Source organism: Heterocephalus glaber, unplaced genomic scaffold, assembly GCF_053883595.1.
Source record: "Heterocephalus glaber isolate CG9 unplaced genomic scaffold, H.glaber_assembly_v1.0 deba00000122, whole genome shotgun sequence".
Classification (NCBI taxonomy): Eukaryota; Metazoa; Chordata; class Mammalia; order Rodentia; family Bathyergidae; genus Heterocephalus; species Heterocephalus glaber.
Genome location: NW_028258138.1, coordinates 39,733,024 through 39,757,862, shown reverse-complemented (window position 1 = coordinate 39,757,862; position 24,839 = coordinate 39,733,024). Strand labels below are relative to the sequence as shown.

The 24,839-nt window shown below is 31.9% G+C and overlaps 2 protein-coding genes across 4 annotated transcripts in view; one reads left to right on the top strand and one right to left on the bottom strand.

Moving 5' to 3' along the window:
• The first annotated feature begins 76 nt into the window (after positions 1 to 76).
• On the top strand, positions 77 to 20,894 carry Pou1f1 (POU class 1 homeobox 1). Of its 3 annotated transcripts, none has more exons than XM_004857908.4 (6): positions 100 to 367; positions 3,201 to 3,272; positions 8,777 to 9,001; positions 11,113 to 11,277; positions 12,413 to 12,473; positions 13,297 to 20,894. In XM_004857908.4, exons 1-6 carry the CDS (start codon positions 226 to 228, stop codon positions 13,505 to 13,507), a joined length of 876 nt encoding a protein of 291 aa, XP_004857965.1. In that variant the 5' UTR covers positions 100 to 225; the 3' UTR covers positions 13,508 to 20,894. The 3 variants fall into 3 exon arrangements, with proteins under 3 accessions (XP_021094474.1, XP_004857965.1, XP_087070110.1); XM_087213984.1 differs by having other exon boundaries at positions 184 to 367; positions 3,123 to 3,272; XM_021238815.2 differs by lacking the exon at positions 3,201 to 3,272 and having other exon boundaries at positions 77 to 367.
• The window catches only part of Chmp2b (charged multivesicular body protein 2B), a 34,347-nt gene continuing 26,681 nt past the window's right edge, over positions 17,174 to 24,839 (bottom strand). The window contains exons 4-6 of the mRNA XM_004857906.4: positions 23,308 to 23,410; positions 19,055 to 19,161; positions 17,174 to 18,866 (exon numbers count right to left, since the gene is read on the bottom strand). Of these exons, the coding sequence (XP_004857963.1) occupies positions 18,756 to 18,866; positions 19,055 to 19,161; positions 23,308 to 23,410 (321 nt within the window). The 3' untranslated portion in view covers positions 17,174 to 18,755. The remainder of the gene's footprint in view (positions 18,867 to 19,054; positions 19,162 to 23,307; positions 23,411 to 24,839) is intronic.

Below are 24,839 nucleotides of genomic sequence, written 5' to 3'. Positions count from 1 at the left end.
AGGAAGCCAGTTCAGATTGATAAAGCAATACTCCTGGGAAAAGACTATTAACATGTATAAAGGGATTTCCTTGCAGTATAAATACTAGCACGCGCCTGCCTGGTGCCTCAGAGCCTCCCTGATGTATATATGCAGGTAGAGAGAACTGAATTAGCCCTGCGAAAAGTAATATAATAAAACTGATTTGGGGAGCAGCAGTTCTTATTTTTCTACTCTTGTGTGGGAATGAGTTGCCAATCTTTTACTTCGGCTGATACCTTTATACCTCTGAATTCTGAGGCTTCTGCAACTTTGCCTCTGATAATGCATCACAGCGCTGCCGAGTGTCTACCAGTGTCCAACCACGCCAGCAACGTGATGTCTACAGGTACTGACCCCTGGGAGGCTTCCTCGCGCTGGGCCCAAAGAGTTCCGAAGGGACGCTTTGAATCTTAGTTAGTAATCTCTCTGCTTGTTTTATTTTTCCCTTCAATTAAATTGGTTTTAAGTTAAATACTAATAATATTAAAGTTAAATACTAATAATACTAATAAATGCCTAAAAATTTTTAAAAATTAGGGAAATCATTTAGATAATTATTGATCTTTAAGGTAATAAACAAAATCTCTTTTCTATGTAAGAAAACATCGAACTTAATGGAAATATTTATGGATAAGTAACAAATTCAAATAAATATTCTAAAATAGTTTGAGGTTTAATAGATGGCACTTCTTTATATATATTTGACTTTTACATTACATTTGCTATTGTCTAAAAATAACCATATATAAAATTTATAGTAAACACAACAAAGTAATCCTCAATACCAATAAAAATGGATTTTAAAAAATACAATAATTAAGTTATAAGAAACATTTTAGCATAATATTAAATTTAGAGGGAAAGCTGATGAATTCATGATTGTTCTGAAGAGACTAATCTGTATAACAAGATCTTATGTTTGCTTCAGCTAACTTTCTTAAATAAAAATTAAATTTCAATATTCAAAATATTGTCTGAACACAATCAAATACATATTTTATATTACATTCATTATTTAGACAATAACAAAAATTATTTCAGTTGATTTATAAATGGGTAAAGGCTTTGAGAAAATTTCTTCCACTAAATAGCACCATACTATTCACTTTCCATTTGTTTTAAATGTAGTGTGTCTCATATTTAGAAATGGAATAAAATGTATACATTTGGAAATCAAAATTTGAGTTGATGCCTTTATATTCTGGTTGCAAATATTTAACATCTATTTTACATTAACATTAGCCATTTTACAAACATGTATGTAAGTCTGATGTCACTCTGAAGGTCAACTTTAAAGATTCTAGACATTAGCTTTTGGAAAATTATTTAATGTAGTGATTTTTTATGTACTAAAGAATTCTATAATTATATCAAACAATTACATTTGAAGTATCTCAACATATTTTTGAAAAATATAGTAACAATGTGTTTAATAAAAATATACAGTAGCCGGGGATTTAGGTCAGTGGTTCCGGTGCCTGCCTCGCAAGCACAAGGTCCCGAGTTCGATCCCCGGGACCAAAAAAAAAAAAAAAATATATATATATATATATATATACACACACAGTATATATGAATCTTAAAAACTACTACATAATCATATATTTAAATAATAAATCTTTAAGTTTGAGATAAAGAGTGATACATTGTTTCTTTAATCTGTTGTATATAAAGAAAACCTAACCAGCAATAAAATAAAATTTAGAATTGAGGTAAAGGTCTAGCAAAGAGGTATAGTCTATAAGCCAAAATATTTATTTCACAGTTAATAACAATGTATCTACTAATTAGTCTATTCTTTACCCAACTTTATAAAATCAGAGAAACAAAAATTATTTAAATCTTGGAAGTAGAAAAAAAATTCAACAGCAGAAATGTTCTTTAAATATTTTAAATTGACATAATTTCCTACAAAATTATAATTACATACACCTAATTGCCAAGGAAATAATTAGAAACATTGGTTTTAAGTAGAACACTTGAGTGTTAAATGTTTTAAAGATTCATTTGTTTAATTTTAAAATGAATACTAGTATTTTTGTGTGTGATCATTATATTGCAAACTCACTTTAATTCTTTCAATGTCTGTTATAAAGTGAAAATGTATGCTGATTTTTAAAAATTTAAAAATTACTCTATACTGAGACAAAATTCATTTTTCTTTATGAATAGTCCTCATGTCTTTAATCACTACATTATATCTCAATATTCTAAAAGGATTCTAATTCTATACTATATAATATACTATATAATATCTAATTCAAGAAGATAGATATATGTTATACTTATGAAAATCTACCACTGTATTCAGGATATGGCAGAAAGTAATAAAATACACAATGAAACATTGACTAGCAGTTTTATTGTGAATAGTTCCTGCTCTAAGCCAACTTGATGATTTGTGTTTAAAACTTGATAAAAGTTTAGTAATTCAAATTTTCTTTCAAATTACAGTGTTTCCATGAAGTACATAAAATATCAATGAGATTGTTTATACACAGTTTTGGCATATTCTTACTCATCAATCTATTTTTTGATCAACTTTATTATCAGAATCATTGTCATGTGTATGCAACATACATAAAACCTCATGGATTCAACTTCAGCATAAACACCTGTGTCACAGGGTTTTCAGAACACCCTGAATGTAGTGAGATTATTATGATTGTACCCAGAATAGTTTTGCGATGTTAGGCTCATAAGCAAAAGTAGAGAATATTCAAGAGTTATTTTCAGTATTCTTCCAGAGAAAAACCTCTTTATAATATCATGCAATGCAAGAATAGTAAGACACTGTTTTCTAGTCAGTTTACCGCAACATCTATAATGGTTGGAACATACAAGAATTTTGCAACTCCTAAAAAGCCACAATCCAAACTGGTCAGTCACCCTTTCATGGGGCACTTTTAGACACTAAGACCACAGGATAATTAATGAAGGGTGTAGTCCTCTTTGAGGCAAACTTTGACCCCTCATTTATGTACTCACTAAAAACTTTTCTCAGTGAAAAAATTATTGACATATAACTTTAAGGCTCACATAGATGTGTATCTTTGAAATGAACTGAATGTGTCTTGAATCCTCATACATTTTCTTACCAGTCCCATCTATTTTGTCTTTGATCCAAACTCCTAAATGTTTGCACATGTATTTCCCGGTGACAACGTTTGGAAACGCAGCAACGGGGCTACATTATTCTGTTCCTTCTTGCCATTATGGAAACCAGCCATCAACCTATGGAGTGATGGCAGGTAAGAAAATTTACCTTTATGTATGATTTTGAATTGGGGGACACTGATGGATTTCCTGGACCTGTGATAGTCATTATCAGAGCATGATGTAAAATTTTTTGATGTTTTAACCTTGGAAATAATTGGTCAAAACCATCACTTATTGACATATTTCCTGATCTGAAAGGTTAACCTAATTGCCTTATTTTACACATCTCACATCTGTGGCGCTACTGAAAAATTATTGTGTTTTCTCTTTATGATTTTTGTTTGAATTCACTGCTTTCAAACTGCTGGTTCCCACTTTATGATTTGTGCGCTTGTCTTCAGTAACAATATGGTAGCTATCAACTGCTTATAGCTATTCAAATTTAAATATAAATTAACTAAAATAAAACAAAATTTAAAATGCAGTTCCACTAGCTTCACTTCAAGTGCTTACCAGCCTCATGTGGCTAGTGGCTATCATGTCAGACAACACATGCATGGAATATCTGTTTCATAATAGTATTTCTTTTGGATATTTTTTCCTTAGAAATAAGTAAGACACTAACTGAAGGCTGAGCAATTTTCAGGGACTTTAGTGATAGCTATTTCAAGATTTAGCAGCCCTTTCTGAATTGCTTCTGAGTCTCAACTAAGATTGAAATAAATGAAATTACATATTTTTCTCTTCTGGATTAGTCAAGTATCACACTATTTCAAGTATAGCTATGGAATTACCAATGCTTACATATTACATCACTAGTATATTTTTCAAAAAATGGGCAAATCTGGACCATGAGGTACACTCATGACAAAATTATTGCTTAATTTCAGGGAATGGCCAGGTATAAGATTTTAATAGTTTAATGAATTTCATGGCTTGTTGTGCAGAATTTTTCTCCTTTGCTTTAAAGAAATTCTTTGATCTCATATTTATTATTACAGCAGAAAAGGAATTCCCATTAATGGCATTAAATTAAGACTTAGAGAATATATTTGTGTGTGTGTGTGTGTGTGTGTGTGTGTGTGCATGTCTGATACAGTGACAGAAATTTTGGATAAAGGAATCACATGTTAGGGACATCTTTTCTAACTTGTATTTCGCTACCTTCCAGATAAGCAATAAAACAAATAAAAACACAGATTTAGGCTTACAATTTTGAAATAAAATAGAACAATTTAATTCACTAATCTTTAATTTCTCAAATTTTCTCAGCCTAAGGCTCAATAAACTTTGAAACTTACATTTCAGACAAATTTTAGTTTCTCTTATATTCTGTCAAACAGCAGTTCTGAATAAATCAGTATCTTCCTTTTTATGGCAAAATGAAGACTGATGCTCTTAATGGTTGACTGTAAGTTCTGGTTTCTCTTTTCAATAATTAACAAATAAGGGAAGACAAATTTATTCTTCTTTGCAAACTGATCACTTATGACCCATCGAATTAATCAGTGTTCATATTTAATAGAATAGCCTTCTTCAGTGATGAATTGCTTTCATTAGAAAATAATAAAATATATGCACTGAGCTACCAGTGGTGCAAGGGGAAGCTTTCTTTATTCTTTATAACATTTTGATTATATACACAGGCAGTGTCAACTACATGGCCATATGCTGCCCTCTCCTGAAGGGAAGTTATTCATAGGGATTCCCAGGAACCAAAGTATAGCTTTAGTTTTTCTTTTAACTCAGAAGAGCCAGTTCCTGCCCTTTGATTGCAATAATAACAAAGATGAAACCAATCACAGACCACTGGCCAATAATCTCTTCCCCTAATACCTTCAGATGATTTTTACTACTAACTCCCTCCCCATTAAGTCAAAGGGAGTTTGAAGCTGGCCTCAGAATTCCGCCATCCATCCTGTTCCAGGGTAGAAGCCAACAGGGCAGGTTCACACTGAGAGTCAACAGGCAGCTCAGGTCTTGCTAACACAAGTTCCTTCAAGAAGACACTCAGCAAACCCCCTTTCATTAACATCTTTCTCACTGCAATTAAAAAGGAAAGGCTCCTGGAAAGACTGTTAACAAAATTCAAAGCCAAGCTTAGTGACATTAGGAATAATTTTTTATACCAAGATTTGGAAGTATCATTGTAAATTTAAAATTCAATATATTTTGTCACCAAAAGAAAAACAATGGCAAGCATAGAGATTGTATTTGAATATTTTTGAATGAAGTATCATTAAAATGTGATATGCATTATGTCAGAGTATCTATACTTTGACGTATATTCAGCATTAGCATTTGGTTCATAGCATATTAAATCATAGAGAATCTGAATTTTCCTTCCTTCATCCCTAGAGAAGCTGCACAGATTGAGTTATAAAATATAGGAACTCTGAAATAAGAGCAAAAATGTATAAAATACACAGTAGAAACCTGGTTATGTCATTTAAATATTCTGAGAAGTCTCAAGGCAATAATTAAATCACTTCCATACAATCTACAGAAGAAACCTATCAACAGAAAAAACAGATTCAGTGTCAGGTGCTATAGACAAAAGTGAAGCTATGGAAGGAACCACATTTCAGAGGATGTGAAATTGCTGTTTTAATATGGTGATTTTATTACCCGTACTTTGTTGCTTTAGTTGGAGCATTTTATTAGGCTGACTCACAGAAAGGGAAGAGCTACAGCTAATATTTTTTCATTTTGGTATGGAGGATTTTAATCATCAAGTGAATCCACTCTACCTCATAGTCCAGGTTTGAACAAACTAAAGGAATAACTGGAAGGTGGAAATGAATTAGCCACATCATTAACTAATCGCTAACCTTGTTCCAGTCACTTAGTACCTCTAAACATCTATTCTATTTAATGGAAAGTGGATAATCAAAGATTATCATAACTCCATTACCTGCTTTGAAAGATTCACCTCTGTTCTCTCACCTCTCCTGCGCAGAGATACACACAGAACAATCGAGAAAGGCTGTGGTGTGGTCATCTGCAACATGAAAATATATTTGGGAGAGTAGAGAGCATACAAACACTTGTAAGCTATTCATTAAACATGAATTTGTCTACATTCTGGAAAATGTGTGAGATCTCTACATAATTGGCCACCTCTTTTATCTTCTTCCTACTTTTTTCTTATCAGTAATCCATACTTTAAAAAAGTTTGAAAAATATCTTCTCCTATTGTCATACCAATCACTTCTGAGACTCACCCTCCAAAAAAATACAGAATCATATAATGAAATCAGTATTTTGTTTGGCTTTGCTTACAACTGCTATGATGAATTTCTGTGTAAGTTTAGTTCCAAGAGAACTGGGATCCTGCAGAAAACTGTGGATGCTTTTATATAACAGAAAATAAAACTATATTGCACATCAAGTTCTCATTTTGCTCTGAATGTCAAGTCTTAGAGAATGGTATTGATTGTGCCCTTTTCATTGATTTTTTCCAAACTTATCTTTGAAATGTGCAAACCACCTTTACATTTTCCTGGAGGACACACTTTTAACATTCTTGAATAATTACATTTTTGTTTGAAAGTGTTTAATGTAGCCAAATATGTTTATATACAGGAAAAATCTTAGTCATTTAATTTACCTAACTAGAGTCTAAAAAATCACCTAGGTAACTATTTTGATGTGGTTTATTCTAATGCTCAGTGGACTTTGCTTCTAATTACTGCTGCACTGTTAAATCATCATGGAACTGGAAGACAGTTATTTACTTCTATGGAAATTTCCCATTGTAAATTGAGGTGCACATACAGTAACACATACTTTTCCTAACTCATTTGTTTATATAAGGGTGAGGATCATGGCAGGTGAAATAAACATAGCGTCTCCTACAGACTTGTAGTAGCAGTACAGGATTATGATCAGTAAGGAGAGTTGAAAATAATGATCAATGTTGCTAATAGATTCAGACCTTATGGTATACTATGTAAAAGATATGGAACAGTTTAACTGGATAATTTGGCTTTGTAAAAGTAGCATTTTGGAGGACAAAAAGAGTTTCTTTAAAATCTTTTTCACACTTGCAAAACAGCTATATTGGCTCCTATATTTCCTTTTTTTGTTTTTTTTTTTTTTTGGTACTGGGTATCAAACTCGGGACCTTGCTCTAGCAAGGCAGGCGCCAGAACCACTGAGCTAAATCCCCGGCTTTATATTTCCTTTTCTTTAGAAAAATAATGTATTTTACTGAATAGGGATACACTATATAATCACATATTCTCATGTAAGTAATGTAAATCAATAATTTGCTGACTTACTCTACTTTTGCTCATTACATATTGATATATTAATGAAAGATTTGTATATTACATTATTACTCATGTCTTTGATTTGTGAATGTATTTATGTATTTATTCATATATTTACAGGAAGCAAACGATGTATTTTTAGTAAGTTTCAAGGAATAATAATTGCATATACCCTATAATAATTTGCTTTTAAGTATTTTTGTACTCGTGAGAAAAATGATTACTATTTCTACATCAGAATGCTTGGTTATATATGTCATCCAATATAAATTAAAAGTAAATGTTTGTCAATAAAAATTGTAATATATCAATGAAGAAAATTAAATGTGTTACAATTTTTTTTATGTGCCGTCCTTTCACCTGTATTCCTAAACTAATATAGATACTTTTTTCCCAATGAATAATGAAATCTAAAAGCACTTTTAAAAATTTAGAATATTTTACTTTTGAAAGATTTATCATTTAAGCCACTTAACGCTTCATTTACAGGTGATTACCTATCATACATGGAATTGTAACTTCCCTTGCACTTTTTTTTGTTTTTCCATAAATAATAATATAAAATTCCATAATATTGTATATATTCAAGAAATCTTTTTTCTGGCATTATAATAGAACTTTTAAAGTTACTTTTGTTATTCTATTCACTCAAATCTGCTTAACCATATAAGTGTATTTTAATATCTCATAACTCTCTTTTTACTTGTCTTTGTTAAGATAAAAAATACATTATTACTTCCCACCTGAAATTGGGCATTTACTGATAAAGCAGTGGGGTTTTTCAACATTGCGAGATCAATTTTCCACACACAAGAATGCTAATCGGCACAGTTCATAGTAAAAATAGTGCCTTGATTTTTGCAAATATTAATGATCATTTAGTCAATGAATTAAGGAAACGGAGATCAATACATACTCTGGTTAAAGTTGAACCTCAGATCCCTAATAATAGGCACCAGGGATCAAACTCAGGACCTTGAGCTTTGCAAGGCAGGAGTGGTACCACTGAGCTATATCCCCGGCTCAACAATAGCTGTCTTTTGAAAGAAAGAGTGATGGAAATCTTAACATTTCTCAGAGAATTAAAAAATATTTTAATTTTAATGATTTGCAAATTCTTGTTTCTTTCCTTTGTTTTTGCTGCTCTGGAGAAGATGGAAGATAAATAATCCCATTCCTACTAAGTTACTGGCTCCTCTTTTGGAAGAAAGAATTGAGATTGACTCTAGCAGAGTAGTGGGCTCTACCAGGCAAAACCCTCGGTTCTATAGAAATATGAGACAGTTACAAAAAGTGCTTTCCTTCTCTTCTTTTATTCACAGGCAGTTTAACCCCGTGTCTTTACAAGTTTCCAGACCACGCTCTGAGCCATGGATTTCCTCCCCTACACCAGCCTCTGCTAGCGGAAGACCCCACAGCCTCTGAATTCAAGCAGGAACTCAGGCGGAAAAGTAAATTGGTTGAAGAGCCAACAGACATGGATTCTCCGGAAATCAGAGAACTTGAAAAGTTTGCCAATGAATTTAAAGTGAGAAGAATCAAGTTAGGTATGCATTTATTAGGAGGAATGGGGCAAACAACTTAATTTGCAGATCGTTACTCTATTATTGTGAAGTTTTTCACACTTTGTTTAAAAAATCTAAATTCTCTACTGTGGATTTAGTCAAGTTTTGAAAATCTACAAAAACTTTTATCCTTCTGAATTTTAGTAACCTAAAAACATGAATTTTTAAATTAATAGTACTTGAAAAATTTACCTACCTCAAGATTAATTCTGGAGTGTCCCTCTTATCTACATTTTATTTGAACTCCTGAATACATAATACATTCATTTGATTAAAAAATATGAAAGGGTATGACATGTATCCTTTCTGCTTGTTATTCCTCTTTACATTAGTTTCTTCTTTCCAAAGCTGTCTTATACATAGATAAACAAATACATGTATTCTTTTACAGATGTATTTTGGAAAACTTTGTTTTTTTCTTATTTTTAAACATTTATTTATTCATATATTGACTTATACATTTCGCAGTAATAGTGATGGAACCCAGGTCCTCAAGCATCCTAGGCCAGTGCTCCACCACTGAGGCCCATCCCCAACCCCAATTTTTCTTTTCTTGTGTAGATGTGCAAACTTCATTTCATGAATACACTATAATTTAACCAGTTCTCTACTTATAGAATTTAGGTGGTTTCTAATCTTTTGCTGTTAAAAACAGTGCCACAATGATAATTTTCAATGTCATTTTGCACCTATATAAACATACATACAGGAAAAATATGAGAAGTAGAATTGTTGATCAGAGACTATGAATGTTTGTGATTTGGATATATGTTGTTAAATTGGTTTCTGTAGAATTTATACCAATTTTCACTTCCACCAAGAATATCTCCTTTGCTATCTTCAAATTATAAGGAATACGTTTCGGGTTTGTTTGTTTTTTTATTCATTTCTTTTCTCTTTTTTCCTTAATGATGTATCTCTAACACTAAGAACAGTACTTGGAATATGAGATAAATACTGGTTAAAAGAAAAAGCACTATTAATCTTTTGGGTCTTTGAAATCAAATAAAAGTGGTACCTCATTAAGTTTCATTTAAAAACCTTCTAATTATGAGAAGAGTATTTTTCCTGTGTTTAATAGTTTTTGTACTTCCCCTTCTGTGAACTGTCAATTCAGAGGAGCCATTGCTCATTTTCTGTTGAAAAGTGTTTTTAATATAAAGTTACTATAACAATAACCTTAAAATTCATATAGTACATTTTTTGAAATATGCATTGAAGTTATGGTTCAAACCTTTGAACTTGTGAAATGAACGACAGGTAATCTTTTACTGATATTTATTTATAGGCATCATATGTAATAATTTTATCAATATAGATATATAGCCTTAGGCCCTGAAATAATATGTAACTACTATATGCAATAAACATAGCAGGAGGCATAATACTTATTTTCAGTTTTCTATTTATATTGCTGTGTTTCAAATGATATGTTGATGGTTTATTTCAGCTTGTACTCTAGAGATGCTTGAGACAATCAATAAAGCTCTTTTTGCCTGGAGATAGAAGCATTACCAAATAATATATTAAATGTGCTCAGAGGTATGCATAAAATTTGTGATATAACCTCATAACAAACATGCTTTCAGAAAAACTCATAGATTTATTTGGTACCGCAAAACAAAACTCATTTATATTTCAAAGAAAAAATGGTATCTCACTATATATTTTATGCATTATCATTGATATATTAAAGATCTTAGAGCATATATAATCAGATATTTAATAGCAATGACAAAAAGACCAGGAATTTTAAGTATCTTATAAAGTGTTTATCTATGCACCTGGACTAAATATTATCTTCCCATCTGAGTTCTTCTTACTTCTAAAACAAAGTAATTTATCAACTTGAAAAAAATATTTTTTGATGCACTGGAAAACCCTACATTGAACCTTACTAAACAATTTTAAATTGACAAAAATATGTAATTTTTAAAAGTATTTAATGACTGACAGAGATACAGAGATTTGTGTCATAATGGATCAAATACAGAGATTGGATCAAAATAATAATGGATCGATAATAATAATAATGGATCAAAACTGATGTCACTTAAAAGCTAGAGCTAATGATCTTTGTTGTCTTTTCACAGGATACACTCAAACAAATGTTGGTGAAGCCCTGGCAGCTGTTCATGGCTCTGAATTCAGTCAAACAACAATCTGCCGATTTGAAAACCTGCAGCTCAGCTTTAAAAACGCATGCAAACTGAAAGCAATATTATCCAAGTGGCTGGAGGAAGCCGAGCAAGTAGGAGGTACTAACTAGACTGTCTCTTAAGGCCGTGCTGCAGCTTAACCGAAAAATAATGACTACACTAATGATAAAGCAAGAGGTTTGAGGGTTTTTATACCCATTTTCCCTTTGAGATGAAAAATAAACATTTTCTTACATCATACTACATAAAAAAGCCCAATGAAATACAATTGTAGAAATAAGTTTGAGAGAATAAGCTATATAAAGAAAACTTCTAGATAATTTCAGCACAAAGCGGTACAAAAGATTTTAACACATCTTAGATTTTTTTGCCTCTTGCTATACTGGAGTAACTGCATGAATCAGTTTCACAACCTAGTATCAGTGCGCAGAGGGCATTTGTAAACACCAGTCTTCCAAATAACACAAGTAACTGGTAGATAAGCAATATTACACAATAAAATTACATGCTCATTCTAATATAAAGGCTAGGTAAGAGCCAGGTTTGAGAGTATTTAAAGCAAGTGTTCTAACAAAAGGTGAGACTATGATTTCCAGAAAGATGTTGCAAAATTAATACTTATTTGTGCTTTAACATTTTTCCATGGAGTGTAATATAAAATGGACTTCAAAAGTGTTTTTATAGATTTGTATTATTTTTTTTCTTTATTAAGTTTACTGGTACATTTTAGGTATACATAATGATCACATTCATCATTGGGAATTTGTACCTGCACAGCATATATCTTGGTTCTTATTTTTTCCCATTCCCCTTTCCTCCCTTCAACTCCTCCACCCCTCATTTACAAAAGCTTTTCCACTTTTTCCTTACTTTTTTCTTTCCCTTCTATCCTTTCTCCCACCTACCTATCCTACTTCCCCTTCCCATTTGAACACTTTCTTCCTATTTCATAATATTTATTATACAGTTTGGTCCTCATTTACACTGTTTCTCACACCAGAGAAACAATGTGGTATTTACACATGCGTCCAATTTATTTCACTTAAGAGTGAAGAGTGATCTCCAGGTGCATCCATTTAGCTATAAATGTATCAAGTTTTCTTTCTTTATGGCTGAGTAGTACTCCATTGTATAAAATGGACTGCAAAAATTTAACACAAAATACATAATTTTATTTTGCATTGTTTGTGTAGAAAACTTGACACTCAAATATTATCCCTTTTCCACATTCCAGCTTTGTACAATGAAAAAGTGGGAGCAAATGAAAGGAAAAGGAAACGCAGAACAACTATAAGGTATTCTTTTCATGTATTAAAAGTGAAGAGACAAAAGAAAAAGATTTTGTAAATGAAATCAGCACGAGTGTAATATAAGCACAACATAATTTAAGATGAATAACATCAATTGAAGAAACACAATAAGCTAAAAACATAATTTTAAAAATTAAAGTGAGAAATGGACAGCTAGTGATTTTTAACATTAGATAGCAAAGTACATGTTGCTTCATTCAGGAACATTTTTGCTTCAGAAGTGTAAAGTAAAAATGAAAATCAAATAATCACTGCTAATCCTGCTGTCTTTTTTACTGTAAGTTACTGCTCTGGCAATATGGTATCCATTTTACTATAAATGACCAAACTAGTCATCTGTATTTTCTTCTCTTAAAGTCTAACATGCCTTCTTGAATTTCAACCTAAAAAGGTTGTTCATTTATCTTTTTTTGTGCGGTACACATAGGAAATGCTACAGTCCAAGTTTTTATTTGGCTGGTCAACTGTTCACTAGACATTTCATACACTGTTAAAAAAAATGGAGAAGGGGTGATATTTACACCTACAGGTGTTAATTTCCTTTCATGAGAATTTGCTGCCCTCTTGTGGCATAAAATGGAATAAATCTAGGAAGCATGAGTGGCTCTACTTTTTTGTTACTTAGGCAATGTTATCCAATATAAAACAAGCACCTAAATTTTAACATACTGTATATTCGCCTTTTTCAAGCATTTTCATAATTCTTAAATTCCATTTGTCATGTTATTATTTAGAAAAATCAAGTTAATTTTGTTCTCCTCAAAACTTCACTAAAATAACATAACTTCACTCCATCCCATTCCTACAGTATTGCAGCTAAAGATGCTCTGGAGAGAAACTTTGGAGAACAGAATAAACCTTCCTCTCAAGAGATCATGCGGATGGCTGAAGAACTGAATCTTGAAAAAGAAGTAGTAAGAGTTTGGTTTTGCAACCGAAGGCAGAGGGAAAAACGGGTGAAAACAAGTTTGAATCAAAGTCTGTTTTCTATTTCTAAAGAGCATCTTGAGTGCAGATAAGATTTTCTATTGCATAACAGCTACCCAACCCCATTTCTCCTTCCTTTTTCTTCTCCAGAAAAACAGAACTTACTTGGGTGAATTAAAAAGTATTTTATACCAAAAACTTCTAGTATAACACTATTTTTATTGAAAATCCAAGTTTAAATTATATTATTTTAAAAATAATTATTCTCAGAAGCCAGATTTATATTTTAAGCCAAAGATACTAACTGGAGAAAATGCATGAACTTCCCTATGTCTCTATCTTCAGACACACAAACATGAGTACGCACATGGATCTCTTAGTTTAAAATTCCTCTTCTAAGGCAGTTTATCAGATTTTTAATCTTTTAATCAGTAATTTAATATACCTAAGGAATTTGACCAAGGAAAATCCAATTAGAAAATTTGTTAATCAGTATTCTGCCTATCACTAGCCCTAACAGTTTGCTTGGATTAAAAGTTTTGAACTTCAGGGCCAGAGATGTCTTAGAATTTTATTACTGGAACTTCAATCATCAGAATCGATACCTTTGAAGTTAATATTTAGGGCACAGAGCCCAAAGTAGTATTTCAAGGGATTTGCAAAAACATTTCTGTATAACCTGTATATTCTCAAATATAAGCTTTTTGATGTTTAGTTATAGAAAATATGTAAGCTGGAAATATAGCTCAAGTGGTCAAGTGCTTGCCTAGCGTGTACCAGGCCCTGGGTTAGATCTCCAGCATAAATAAATAGTTTAATGGATTCATGTGCCCCAAACTATTAATCAATAAGCTACAACAGAGGAGGAAAAACAACTAAATTGTCTGCTGTTATTTCTCCAAAGTATGGGAAAGTGTCACTGCAGGCATGCAATCTTTGTTAAATTAAATATATTATTAACAATGGCTACAAACATGAAGGGTGCTGCCTAATTTTAAAATATGACCCATTTTTGAAATCTTATAGCCCAGAACATTTTATGCACACACACACACACATTTGGTAGAACTGATTAGAATCCAATTAATAAAAAATCTGATGTATTGAACTTTTCAATTCTGGGAATGGCATCTCAAAGATATTTACAGGAATCAACTTCTTTGAAACTTTCAGCTCGAAGCACACTATAATGTGACATAAATGTAGAATAGCATAATTTTACAATTTGAATGTAAATCTGATGGCAATATTTATCTAAGTTACTTTAATAAAGTGAACATTTCAGCCAAATTTTGCTTTAGAACACTTAATAAATTATTATTGTCAAACCTCCATTTTTATAATTATTAAATACCTAGCATTAGACAGGTCAATTTTCTGAGGGTCATGTATGTATATGTGTGCATAACCACCAGTTTTGATCTATTACTAATAAGCACAGATATTACAAATAAAAGATAATTTTCAAAGACCTGATGATCCACACTTAACCATACACTTAACACCCAAGAAGTATTACTTTTATTCGAGTAAATTTTAAATTATTTGACCATGCAGGTGTTTTAAGTTTTTTCTCTGCTGAAAGCACTGAGGAATTCTTTAGTTTGCAATAGGTAGGGTCAGTACATCCATATATATATGCACTTTGACCATGTAAAGGAGCAAAATATAATGCAATATAAATCTAGCTTAGTGATATTTTTATTTTAATTATGAATCCAGTGGTTGTTTAATATAATCTGACTTTATGTAATAGAAACAAACGTATGTGTGCGCATGTGTTTAGTTCACCATCAGTATAAATATATCCATGCTTAGATGGTAATCATACATTTATCCATAAGGTCTATCTTTTCAAGATAACATACAATTAGCATCAGGAGTCATCATTTCTCCCTAAAAGAAACTATCTTAAATGAATGCTTAATATTGAAATAACAATTATATACTAATTTAAATATTCATGTGTTAGTTGTAAATGTACTGGTTTCTACGTTACTCCATTTATATTAATGAGTCCTGAAACTATTTTTTTTATATAGACATTCTTTTATATATTGACCTTTTAAAACAACAGAAAAGGATTAATGTAATTTAGAATCCTATACTACAATTAAGCAAATGCCAAATGTCATTTATTGTATAGTATCTGAGGGTCCATACTTTTGGAAATATACATCAAAGACTGATGTCTTTGATGAACATTTCCATTTTATGTCCTTGTAAGTTTTACAGTGTTTTCTTCAAGAATTCAGTAGAAACATTCATTGAAATAGAAAGATTTGTTACCCATTTATACTGATCATATTTTAAACTTTACCTAGTTTACCTTCTTATTTTTAATGCTGGAAAGAATCTGTCTAGTCAAAGGAATATCTGTAGTATCAGAGAATGGGAAGATGTGTGTGTCTTCAAGTTCTTAGTGAGTGGTGGGGTACGTATGGGGTAGCGAAATCAGACTTTACAATTCTTAGGCTTCCTTTAAAACAAATTCAAGCCAAGTGACTCTCTGGTACTACGTACAGAGGAATGGGTTTTGAGTCCTCTTATTGACTCAACTTCCACAGCGATGAAATTGGAAAGTTGATCTATTTTTGGAACTGAGAAATCTGTCCATGAAGAGCAATGGCATCAAAAAAGAAAGTCATCATAGATATCTTTTCATATAAGGACCAAAATTGTTTTAACATAAGAGTATCTAAAGTAGTACATATTTAAATTAGGTTCACACTGAACATGAGAGGTATGGCAACTGGGCTTAGAAGATGTACATTTGGTCAAAGGACAGCATCCTAGGGACCCTCAAATGGAAATAAGACTTCACTGTGCAATTCAAATATAAAGGCCACAGCGTGTTAGCTTCCTCCCTCTGCTTAACAGGATCACTACCTTGAGGCCCGCTCCACTAGCCACTGCCATAACCAGGTATTTCCCTTACAGCATGAAGTACAGCCCGTTCAGAACAATCAGCTGACAGATGGCCATTCCTAGTACCAGGTGTTATCATTCATACTGACGTGTTCATACCACCACACTTTACTTTTGATGCTCTGAAATCTCCTCCATCCATGACTTTTACATCTGGTAACAAAACATGCCACTGGGCTACATCCTTTTCAGTACCAGAGATACTGTTCTGCTCTTTCTTTTAGCAACCTCTTGCCATTTGTATACAAATGTTAAGAAAATCCAACTACCAAAAAATGGGACATTATGGAAAGCAACTTTAAAAAAAAAATTCTATTAGGTTGCCTATATTTTCTATTCTTAAGTATTATTTCTTATTCTTTAATAGTTCAAAAAGAACTTTTACTTCTAGTAAAGAGTAACATCACAAATTTGTTAATTATAAATCTGCCATCTAAAGCATTTTATGAATGTAGCCAAATGACAATGACTTTATTTTCTCTCCAGTCCAGAAGTCTTGTTTTGACTAAAATGAAAGTAATGACTAAGATTTAGATATTTAAAAGTAAAACATAAACATGCTTGGAACTCCAGAAGAGAAATTATCAATTTAATTTACTGAGAAAGACATCATTTCATAGGCTTAATTTACAAACATCAGCAATGTACCCATTGCTAAGTCTTAAAAAGAAATTTTCTGTTGTTGCCATTAAATGTAAGTAGCAGAATGTTCTAATTTTACTTTTAAGAATATAATAAAGGTTGCTTTTGTGGAAATTACCACATATATCTAAAAACTCTAATTTTAGCAGAAGCCAAAAAGAGAGTAAAAGACATAAAGAAAAAAGCAAAACAGTAATAAATCTTTATTGAGATTTTTTTTAACAAAATAATTTTAAAAAACAAAAAACCCCACTATATAAACAAGAAAGTAAATAAAGTTAGATGACATTATTATGTACATTCAAGAATGAGAACATGTTCTGGGTTAACATTCCATAACACTGTACAATGTTTTCACTCATCACTGTTCAAAACAACTGAGAATTCTTTAAGACTATCAATAATGAATCCTAATTTTTAAAGATAAAATGATCTATGAATTCTCAACTAAATGGCTTAGTTTTACCCTCCCCCATCAATTTATATGTCACATGTAAATTTGTCCTAAAATTTAGTTAAATGTGTCAATATCAGGCCAAAATGTCCATCATTCCAAATTAAGCATGTTACACATATTTGATCTCCTCCAAGATTTTTATGATAGGATGTTTCAGAACTCATGTATCACAACAGCATCATTTTTCAAAGCTAACCTAATTCTAAATTCTAACTAAGGTAGCACTCCTTCATTTTCTCCTTGCTCTCTCTATACATAAAATACCATAGCAACTTAACCTAAAATATATTGCTAACACAGTAATACACATTCAGGCAGTAATTTCTGACAAAACTGTAGTTTGTTTACCAAAAAATGTTAAACTTTTATTTAAAAATTTAGCTCAAGTATTGTGATAGTGGTAGTACTTAAAATAATGGTTTCAATTTAGAGTTCAATATACGAATTAAAACAATTCTAAATTAAATAGAAATTAAGTTACAGTTCATATGGAGAAAAATCTGTTCTTGATAGATCAAATACACTGTTTTATTACAATAAGTATTATTACTTCAGTTTTTTTTTTTTTTGCTAATTAAATTCAATTCACTTCTGTAAGATATACAAGACAGCCAGAATAGTTGTACGCAATCTCAATTTTTATTTAAAACTAATTCTTTTCTGCCAGGTAAAGTAATTTAAAGATGTGCACAATATGTGCTATGTAAGGCAGGTGCCAAGCATATTTTGAAAGGTAGTAACTTACCAACTAGAATGTTCTCCCAAAGGAAAAGAAAAACAAAAACAGAAAAGAAAAGCCAATGACAGTTTTTAAGACAGATGTTTAAATAGCACTCTTCTTTTAGATCATTTATAAATAATTTGGCAGCTGAACCATCTATGGTCATAAAATATAACTGTTTACAAAGGCCAACCCAACAGAATTAGCGATATGCTTTTATTATTTTTACAAGTCTTTTGAAGTTGGTGCCTAGTGGCATTTAACAAGAATTTTGTATTCAGTGTGAAAATATTTAGAACATGAACTGACACTAAATAAAAGATATAATTTCTCTATGCCATGCAGAAAAGAAGTCAACTTTTTACACATCACCACTCTTACTTAAGTAGTTCTAATTAAAATTCAAACTGTTTCCATTTGTATATCATTGTCATTCTTTGGCAAAAGATTCAAAACAGCCATAGGATAGGAAACAACTGTTCATTTATGGTCTTCATTTTTCAAAATAAATGTGTTTTGTAAAAGGAATATGCACCGTGCTTGCTTTATCCTAAATAACTGTAAGTAAGCAAAAATATGATGACTTTTTTGACTAATCTACTCCTAAGGCTTTGAGTTGCCGTTCAATCTCTTCATCAGAGATCGAAGCCTTTGAAGTAGAGGCAGATGGTAAGCTTCGGGCAGCTGACGGAGCTTTGGCCATCTATATAATTAAAGAGGAACAGAGGAAATAATTAAAAAAACAAAAACATGTATTAGTAAACATTTCGACTACAATACAAAGGATACACTACAAAGCAATTTACTTTTGAAATAAGTATAAAAAATATTAAGTAACATTAAAAGAAAACAAAATAATTAAGGGACAAACAGAAAAGATGATGTTCATACCTTTCCAGAGATTTCAATTCCAATTTCATCAAGAACTTGATTTACAATATCTTGGCTTTCTTCTTCATCATCAGAGCCATCAAAGATGTCATCAAGTGTGTCATTAACTTGGCAGAGGAAGAGTAGAACAAAGCAGTTACTTTCAAACAGATTTCAGGTTAGATTTATATTTTTAGAAGAGAGTGTAACAATTTATACTGTTTTTTATATTACAGAAGCCAAATTTGGGTAAACCAACAAACACACTTCAAATTGGATAAATGTGTTTCTAAGCCACTAAATTTGGAATAATGTTCATTTCAACCCACAATATCCTTTAATAAAATGAGTAGACTCTGATTTTTTTCTTTTTAAGTTTACCTTTAGGGTTATTTCAGTGGTAGAACACTTGCCTAGCATATTGTGAGGCCTGGGGTTTGATTCTTAGTTTGGAAAAAAATTATCTATTTTGTAAACAAAACCTATGTGATAGTCATAACTGTAGGAATCAGGTTTTTAAATTTGATTCCAAAAATTGTATCCATTGAGCTGGTAGCTGCTAGACCTAACCAGGAAAAGAAATATAAGAATCAAATATCGTATTAATATTTGGGAGACAAACTACTTCTTTTACACCTGTAACCATATGTTCATATTTCTTAAATTTATAATCAAGATATAGGTAGAATATTTTAATAAAATTAAAGCATCAATATTTTATTAAATTTGTCAAGAAACTTGCAAGATTATTACTGCTATAATCCTTTCTTCTTCCTTTCCCTCAAATACTTATTAAATACCTTCTGTATATTGGGAATCCTATTAATTTGGGTTAAAAGTATGTTTAAAGGCCTGGGATTATGTCTTATTTATCTTTGATACCAGGCACCCAAGTCCCTGCACACAGTAAAAATACAATGGAAAAAGAGATGGAGAAAAATGGAGAACTGAGTTCATTTTCAATAGAAAAAAAAAATAGAACACATTGTGGCAAATATAACGATAAATATTTATACAAAGTCTCAGGAGGGAAAATGTTACATTCAACTAGAAATAGCATGTGACACAGTCCTGGAAGAATGCACAGGATTTGACCAAACACAGATATAGTCTTAGTGAGGCAACGGGGATGAATACAAGGAAGATTTAAGTTCCTTTGGTTGTTATTCAAGGTACACAAATAGAAAATGCCTAGGAAGGGAAAAAATATAAACAGTGAGCCTATAACAGCAACTCCTCTGAGTACTCAATGAAGTAATTATAGAGGAAGAAAGACAAATGACCAAATCTGATCTCCCTGTAACTGTGTAAGTGGGCTCCTGGCAAAAGACCAAATATCTGCTATGCAAATACTCCTTATTCATAGAATGCCCTTAGCAAGGTGTCTTAGTGTAGGACTAGGACAGTAACAAACCTACAATCTACGAATTTATGAGCCAAGGATCCCTGGTGAAATGTCACAGAAGGTGACTGCTTGAAGAATGAATGCACTGGAAATATTTCAGAACCTGAATGATCACTTTAATGTAAGATTATAAGCAGCCTCATTAGACATGATACCTGGAACTGTGGATCAGAGATCTTCTGACACAGGAAAGCAAGATACAACGCATCACCTGTGATAACCCTGTTCTCTCTCTCACTGCTTCACCTGTGGATCAGATGTTGCTTATATCCTTGACATTAGTAAAAGTCGATACTGGTAATGTCATCTAATTTGTTTACACCAATTTCAAATCTGAATTTTTGTAAACTCTAATACTATAAAATCTAATTAGAAAAGGGTAAAAAAGAGCGTATGGATTAAAAAATAAAATATGGAATACCGTCTGAAGAAATAAAGTGAATATTGAGACATGAATTAGAATCTTAATTCTTTCATTTAGTACTACGCAACTTTGGAGAGAAGTCTCTCTGGGGCTCAGTGTTATCACTGGCAAAATAAAAGTGCTTGACAAGAAAAGCTCAGTGGTACTGTGGCTGCCTGGCAAATGCAAGGTCTTGAGTTGGACCCCTGGTACAAAAAAAGAAAATCTGTCTTTGATCCATGACTTTGGGGTTATATTTTGTAGTCAGGAGAAAGCCATTAACAAAATCTAATCAGCATACTTTTGGAAAAATATTTCATCTGTGTGTTACCTGGATAACCATGAAGTAATCAGGGAGGTGGAGAGCCAGGTCAGAGTTTGAAAAGGTCTGAATGAAGAAGTGTTGCAGAAAAAATGAAAGAAGGGGATAGCTGAGAACAACCACAGAAGTGGAATAAGGATTATCAGAGAACACTTTCAAAAACGGCATAATAAATTTAGTCAAAGACATTGGTAGAATGACAATTTCCCAAAGACCTTGTTTCCAAAACATGAATGCAAACAAGTTTGGAGTAACATGGCACAGTACAAATCATCTTTCATAAAAATTTGTTAGTATACTTTACTAGATTATTGAAAAAATAGGTAACCATAAGTTACTACTATTATTTAAAACTAATCTGCAAAGTATTAAAATACAAATTGGAACAACATGTAGGTTGGATACATGTATGATTAAATAAAGGCATTTATTTATTGATTGATTGATTGAATGCAGACCCAGAAATTGAATCCAGGGTCTTCACACTCAGCTACATAAAGTGCTCTTTTCATGCTTTATTTTGAGACAGGGTCTCACTAAGCTAAATTCCCCAAACTGGGCTTAAACTTGTGACCCTCCTGCCTCAACCTCTCAGAATGCTGGGATTACAGGGGTGTGTGCCAACACTCAGCTAGTAAGGGGATATTGATTCTTTCTACTATATCTGAATGGAAATGTTAATTTTTCTAAAACCTGCTCACACTTGTGCCATCATTGGAAATCACATAAACATGCTAGATACTGTGATCACCATACAAACGGTAAGTCTGTCAGCCATAAAAAACTGACAATGATTCAAGAGCTTAGAAAAAGTTGTATTTCTCAAAGTAAAGCCTTGAAGTAAAAACTAAAGAACTTTTGGAACTATTAAAAATGCACATATATACAGTATCATTACACATTACATCCTAGAAGAAAAATGTACTCAAATAAAATATAAGAACAATAGTGAATAGGGTAATCCTAGCAATTTAAATACACTGTTTTATACACCAAATGCTATTAAATTAAATGTTAGCATCACTCCTTTATTATCGGTGAAAGAAGTACTGGTGTGGTCTTTCTGGGATAAATTTGGTAGTAATAAAAAGTTTATAAAGCTTAGTTAATGCTCAAAGGAGATTTAAGAAATCAGAAAAAGTAATACATAAACATATTTTAAATGATCATCAAATACTTTGAAAATTTTAAAATAATTTTATTGATAAATGTAAGGAAGATTTGATAAATTAGTGTATAAGAATAACATGTAAGGGCTGGGGATTTAGCTCAGTGGTTCCGTCACCTGCCTCACAAGCGCAAGGACTCGAGTTCGATCCCCAGTACCAAAAAAAAAAAAAAAAGAATAACATGTAGTATTAAACTTGAGTCATTTGTAGGAAAATGGATATATCTCGAGACCATAATATTAAGTGAAATAAATCAGACACAAACTTAAATACTAAAACTATTTGTAAGAAAAAGACTTCAGATAAGATTTAAGGTTATGAGTATATGTTTATATTACATTTTTATGTTTTTGAAAAGCAAGATAAGATTCATGACTGTATATATAACCCTGATCTCTTTTATAACTGTAAGAAAAAAATAAGAAAGGTATGTTATCTATACCTGGGGTGTTAAGATAGCTGAATTTTAAATGCCCAGCTTATTTTTCTTGCACATTTTTCTACCATAACATGTGATAAATTTATATAGAAGAAAAAAACTAAATATTAAATGATGCATTGAGAGACAACAAGAAAGGAAGAGCTCCATTTATTCTACCTCCACTCCAAATAGACCTTCTATAGTACGAAAGAATCCATACAATTCTGGAACTAACTCATTTATATGAGGAAGAAATATTCACAAATCGTTTTTGGTATACTAATCAATAAAATAAGACTGTCAAGACTAATATGTAACACAAATATGACATAAACATTTTAAATTTTTCTGTCAGTTAAACAGCACTAGAATTTTGAGCCTTAAAATTTGCCAATACACTGAAGTTACAATCATAAATGTCTGTGTATGAGCTTGCTCTGTCATTTCCTGTTTCATTATTTTGCCTTCTTCATGAATGAGAAGAGTGGTAATAAATGAATTTGGCTAACAAAGATGAGAAAACTTAGTATTTCATTACATCTTCTTAAACTTACTCATTTCTTCAGTCATTTCCATTTTCATGTTTTCCTTCTGGAAATTCTGCATTGTTTGTAATGTCTTTTGTGGATCCATCTTCTTGTTCACTGCCTGCATTGTCTTCAAACATATGAAAAAAATTCATGTTAGCTATCGTAAGTTTTTATTATGGAATAAGACCAGAGGCAACACATCAAATATAGACAGGATTCTAAAAGTTACACATCCAGTTATAATAAAACATAAAGTGTTAAGTACTCTGGAAAAAATAATCACTTAAAATATTACACAACCATCTGTTTAAAGGCCAGTTTCAAAAACTTCATCTGAACAGCAGGCAAAAATTATACAGCTAAAACATTATCAACATAAAACTCACTGCTATTCAAATGAGAAACTAAATTTACCTATTAGTGGAAACTTGGTAATGAGTAAATTTAAAAGAATTTTTAAATTTACTTATTTTCATTAAAATGTTTAGAGTATAAATGAAAAAGGATTAAAGGATATATACATATATACTTATTCTATTACTATACTTTGCATCCTAGTTAAAAGAACTAAAACAATTTTTTGTAAAAATATGTGAAAAGAACTTTCTTATATTATGTAACTTATTTAACTGAGATTAATATGCTTTAGTAGGGCCAAAATTTATATATATATGATGCATTATATATACATGATGAATCATAAATATGTTGGCATGTATTTACAGTTGATTTGATAGAACAGAAAACATACTTCACATAATCTGTGTGCATAGTGTGGCTGAAGTAAACTTTTCATGTGTGGTTTAAATCGAAAATGTTGCCGAAGAGTCTCATGTGTTCTTTGGGAAGGTGATTATTAGATCATGGGGGTGCTACACTTATCAGTGGATTCATGCACTGATGAATTCCCAAACACTCATGTGCTGTTAGGAGGTGGGGCCTGGTTGGAGAGGTGGGTCACACTGCACACGTGACCTAGATGTGGTATTCTTGCTCTTGGCGCCTCCCTTCTCTCTGCTTCCCAGGTGTCAGCTATGGTGGGTGAGCAGCTTTCCTCCCCATGCCCTTTCATGTTCCTGCCTCGAAGCGAGCCAACCATGGACAGACTCTTCCAAAACTGGGAGCCAAATTAATTCTCTACTCCTTTAAGTTTCAGGTGTCAGATACTGTGTTTCAGCAGTGAGAAAGCTGACTAACACACACCCAAGTTCCCCAAACTAATTCTTCAGCGCCCTTCTATTGCTCTTAGTATTAAAAGTCAAATTCCGTAATTTGTCTATGAGATATAATATCAACTAAAACCTTAAAAGGGCAGTTTCATTTGACACTATTCCCCTCCAGGCACACTAATCTTTTATTTCCTTAAATGTACTATTCTCTCTCCTGCCATACATACGCTGGTCTCTTAAATTGAGTGCCCTCTCCACCTGCTTTCACTATCAGTACTTCAGATTTTAGTTTATATACTATTTTCTAGGGAAGTAGCCTCATACCACAGATTACCATAAACACTCTTTTTTTTTTGGTACCAGGGATTGAACTCAGGACCTTGAACT

What these genes read in the sequence shown, in the direction of transcription:
- Pou1f1 (XM_087213984.1), top strand. Translation starts at nt 226, where the DNA reads ATGAGTTGCCAATCTTTTACTTCGGCTGATACCTTTATACCTCTGAAT. An exon ending in CAGCAACGTGATGTCTACAG is followed by an intron (nt 368 to 3,122) that starts GTACTGACCCCT and finishes TTTTCTTACCAG; the next exon opens with TCCCATCTATTTTGTCTTTG. An exon ending in AAACGCAGAACAACTATAAG is followed by an intron (nt 12,474 to 13,296) that starts GTATTCTTTTCA and finishes CCATTCCTACAG; the next exon opens with TATTGCAGCTAAAGATGCTC.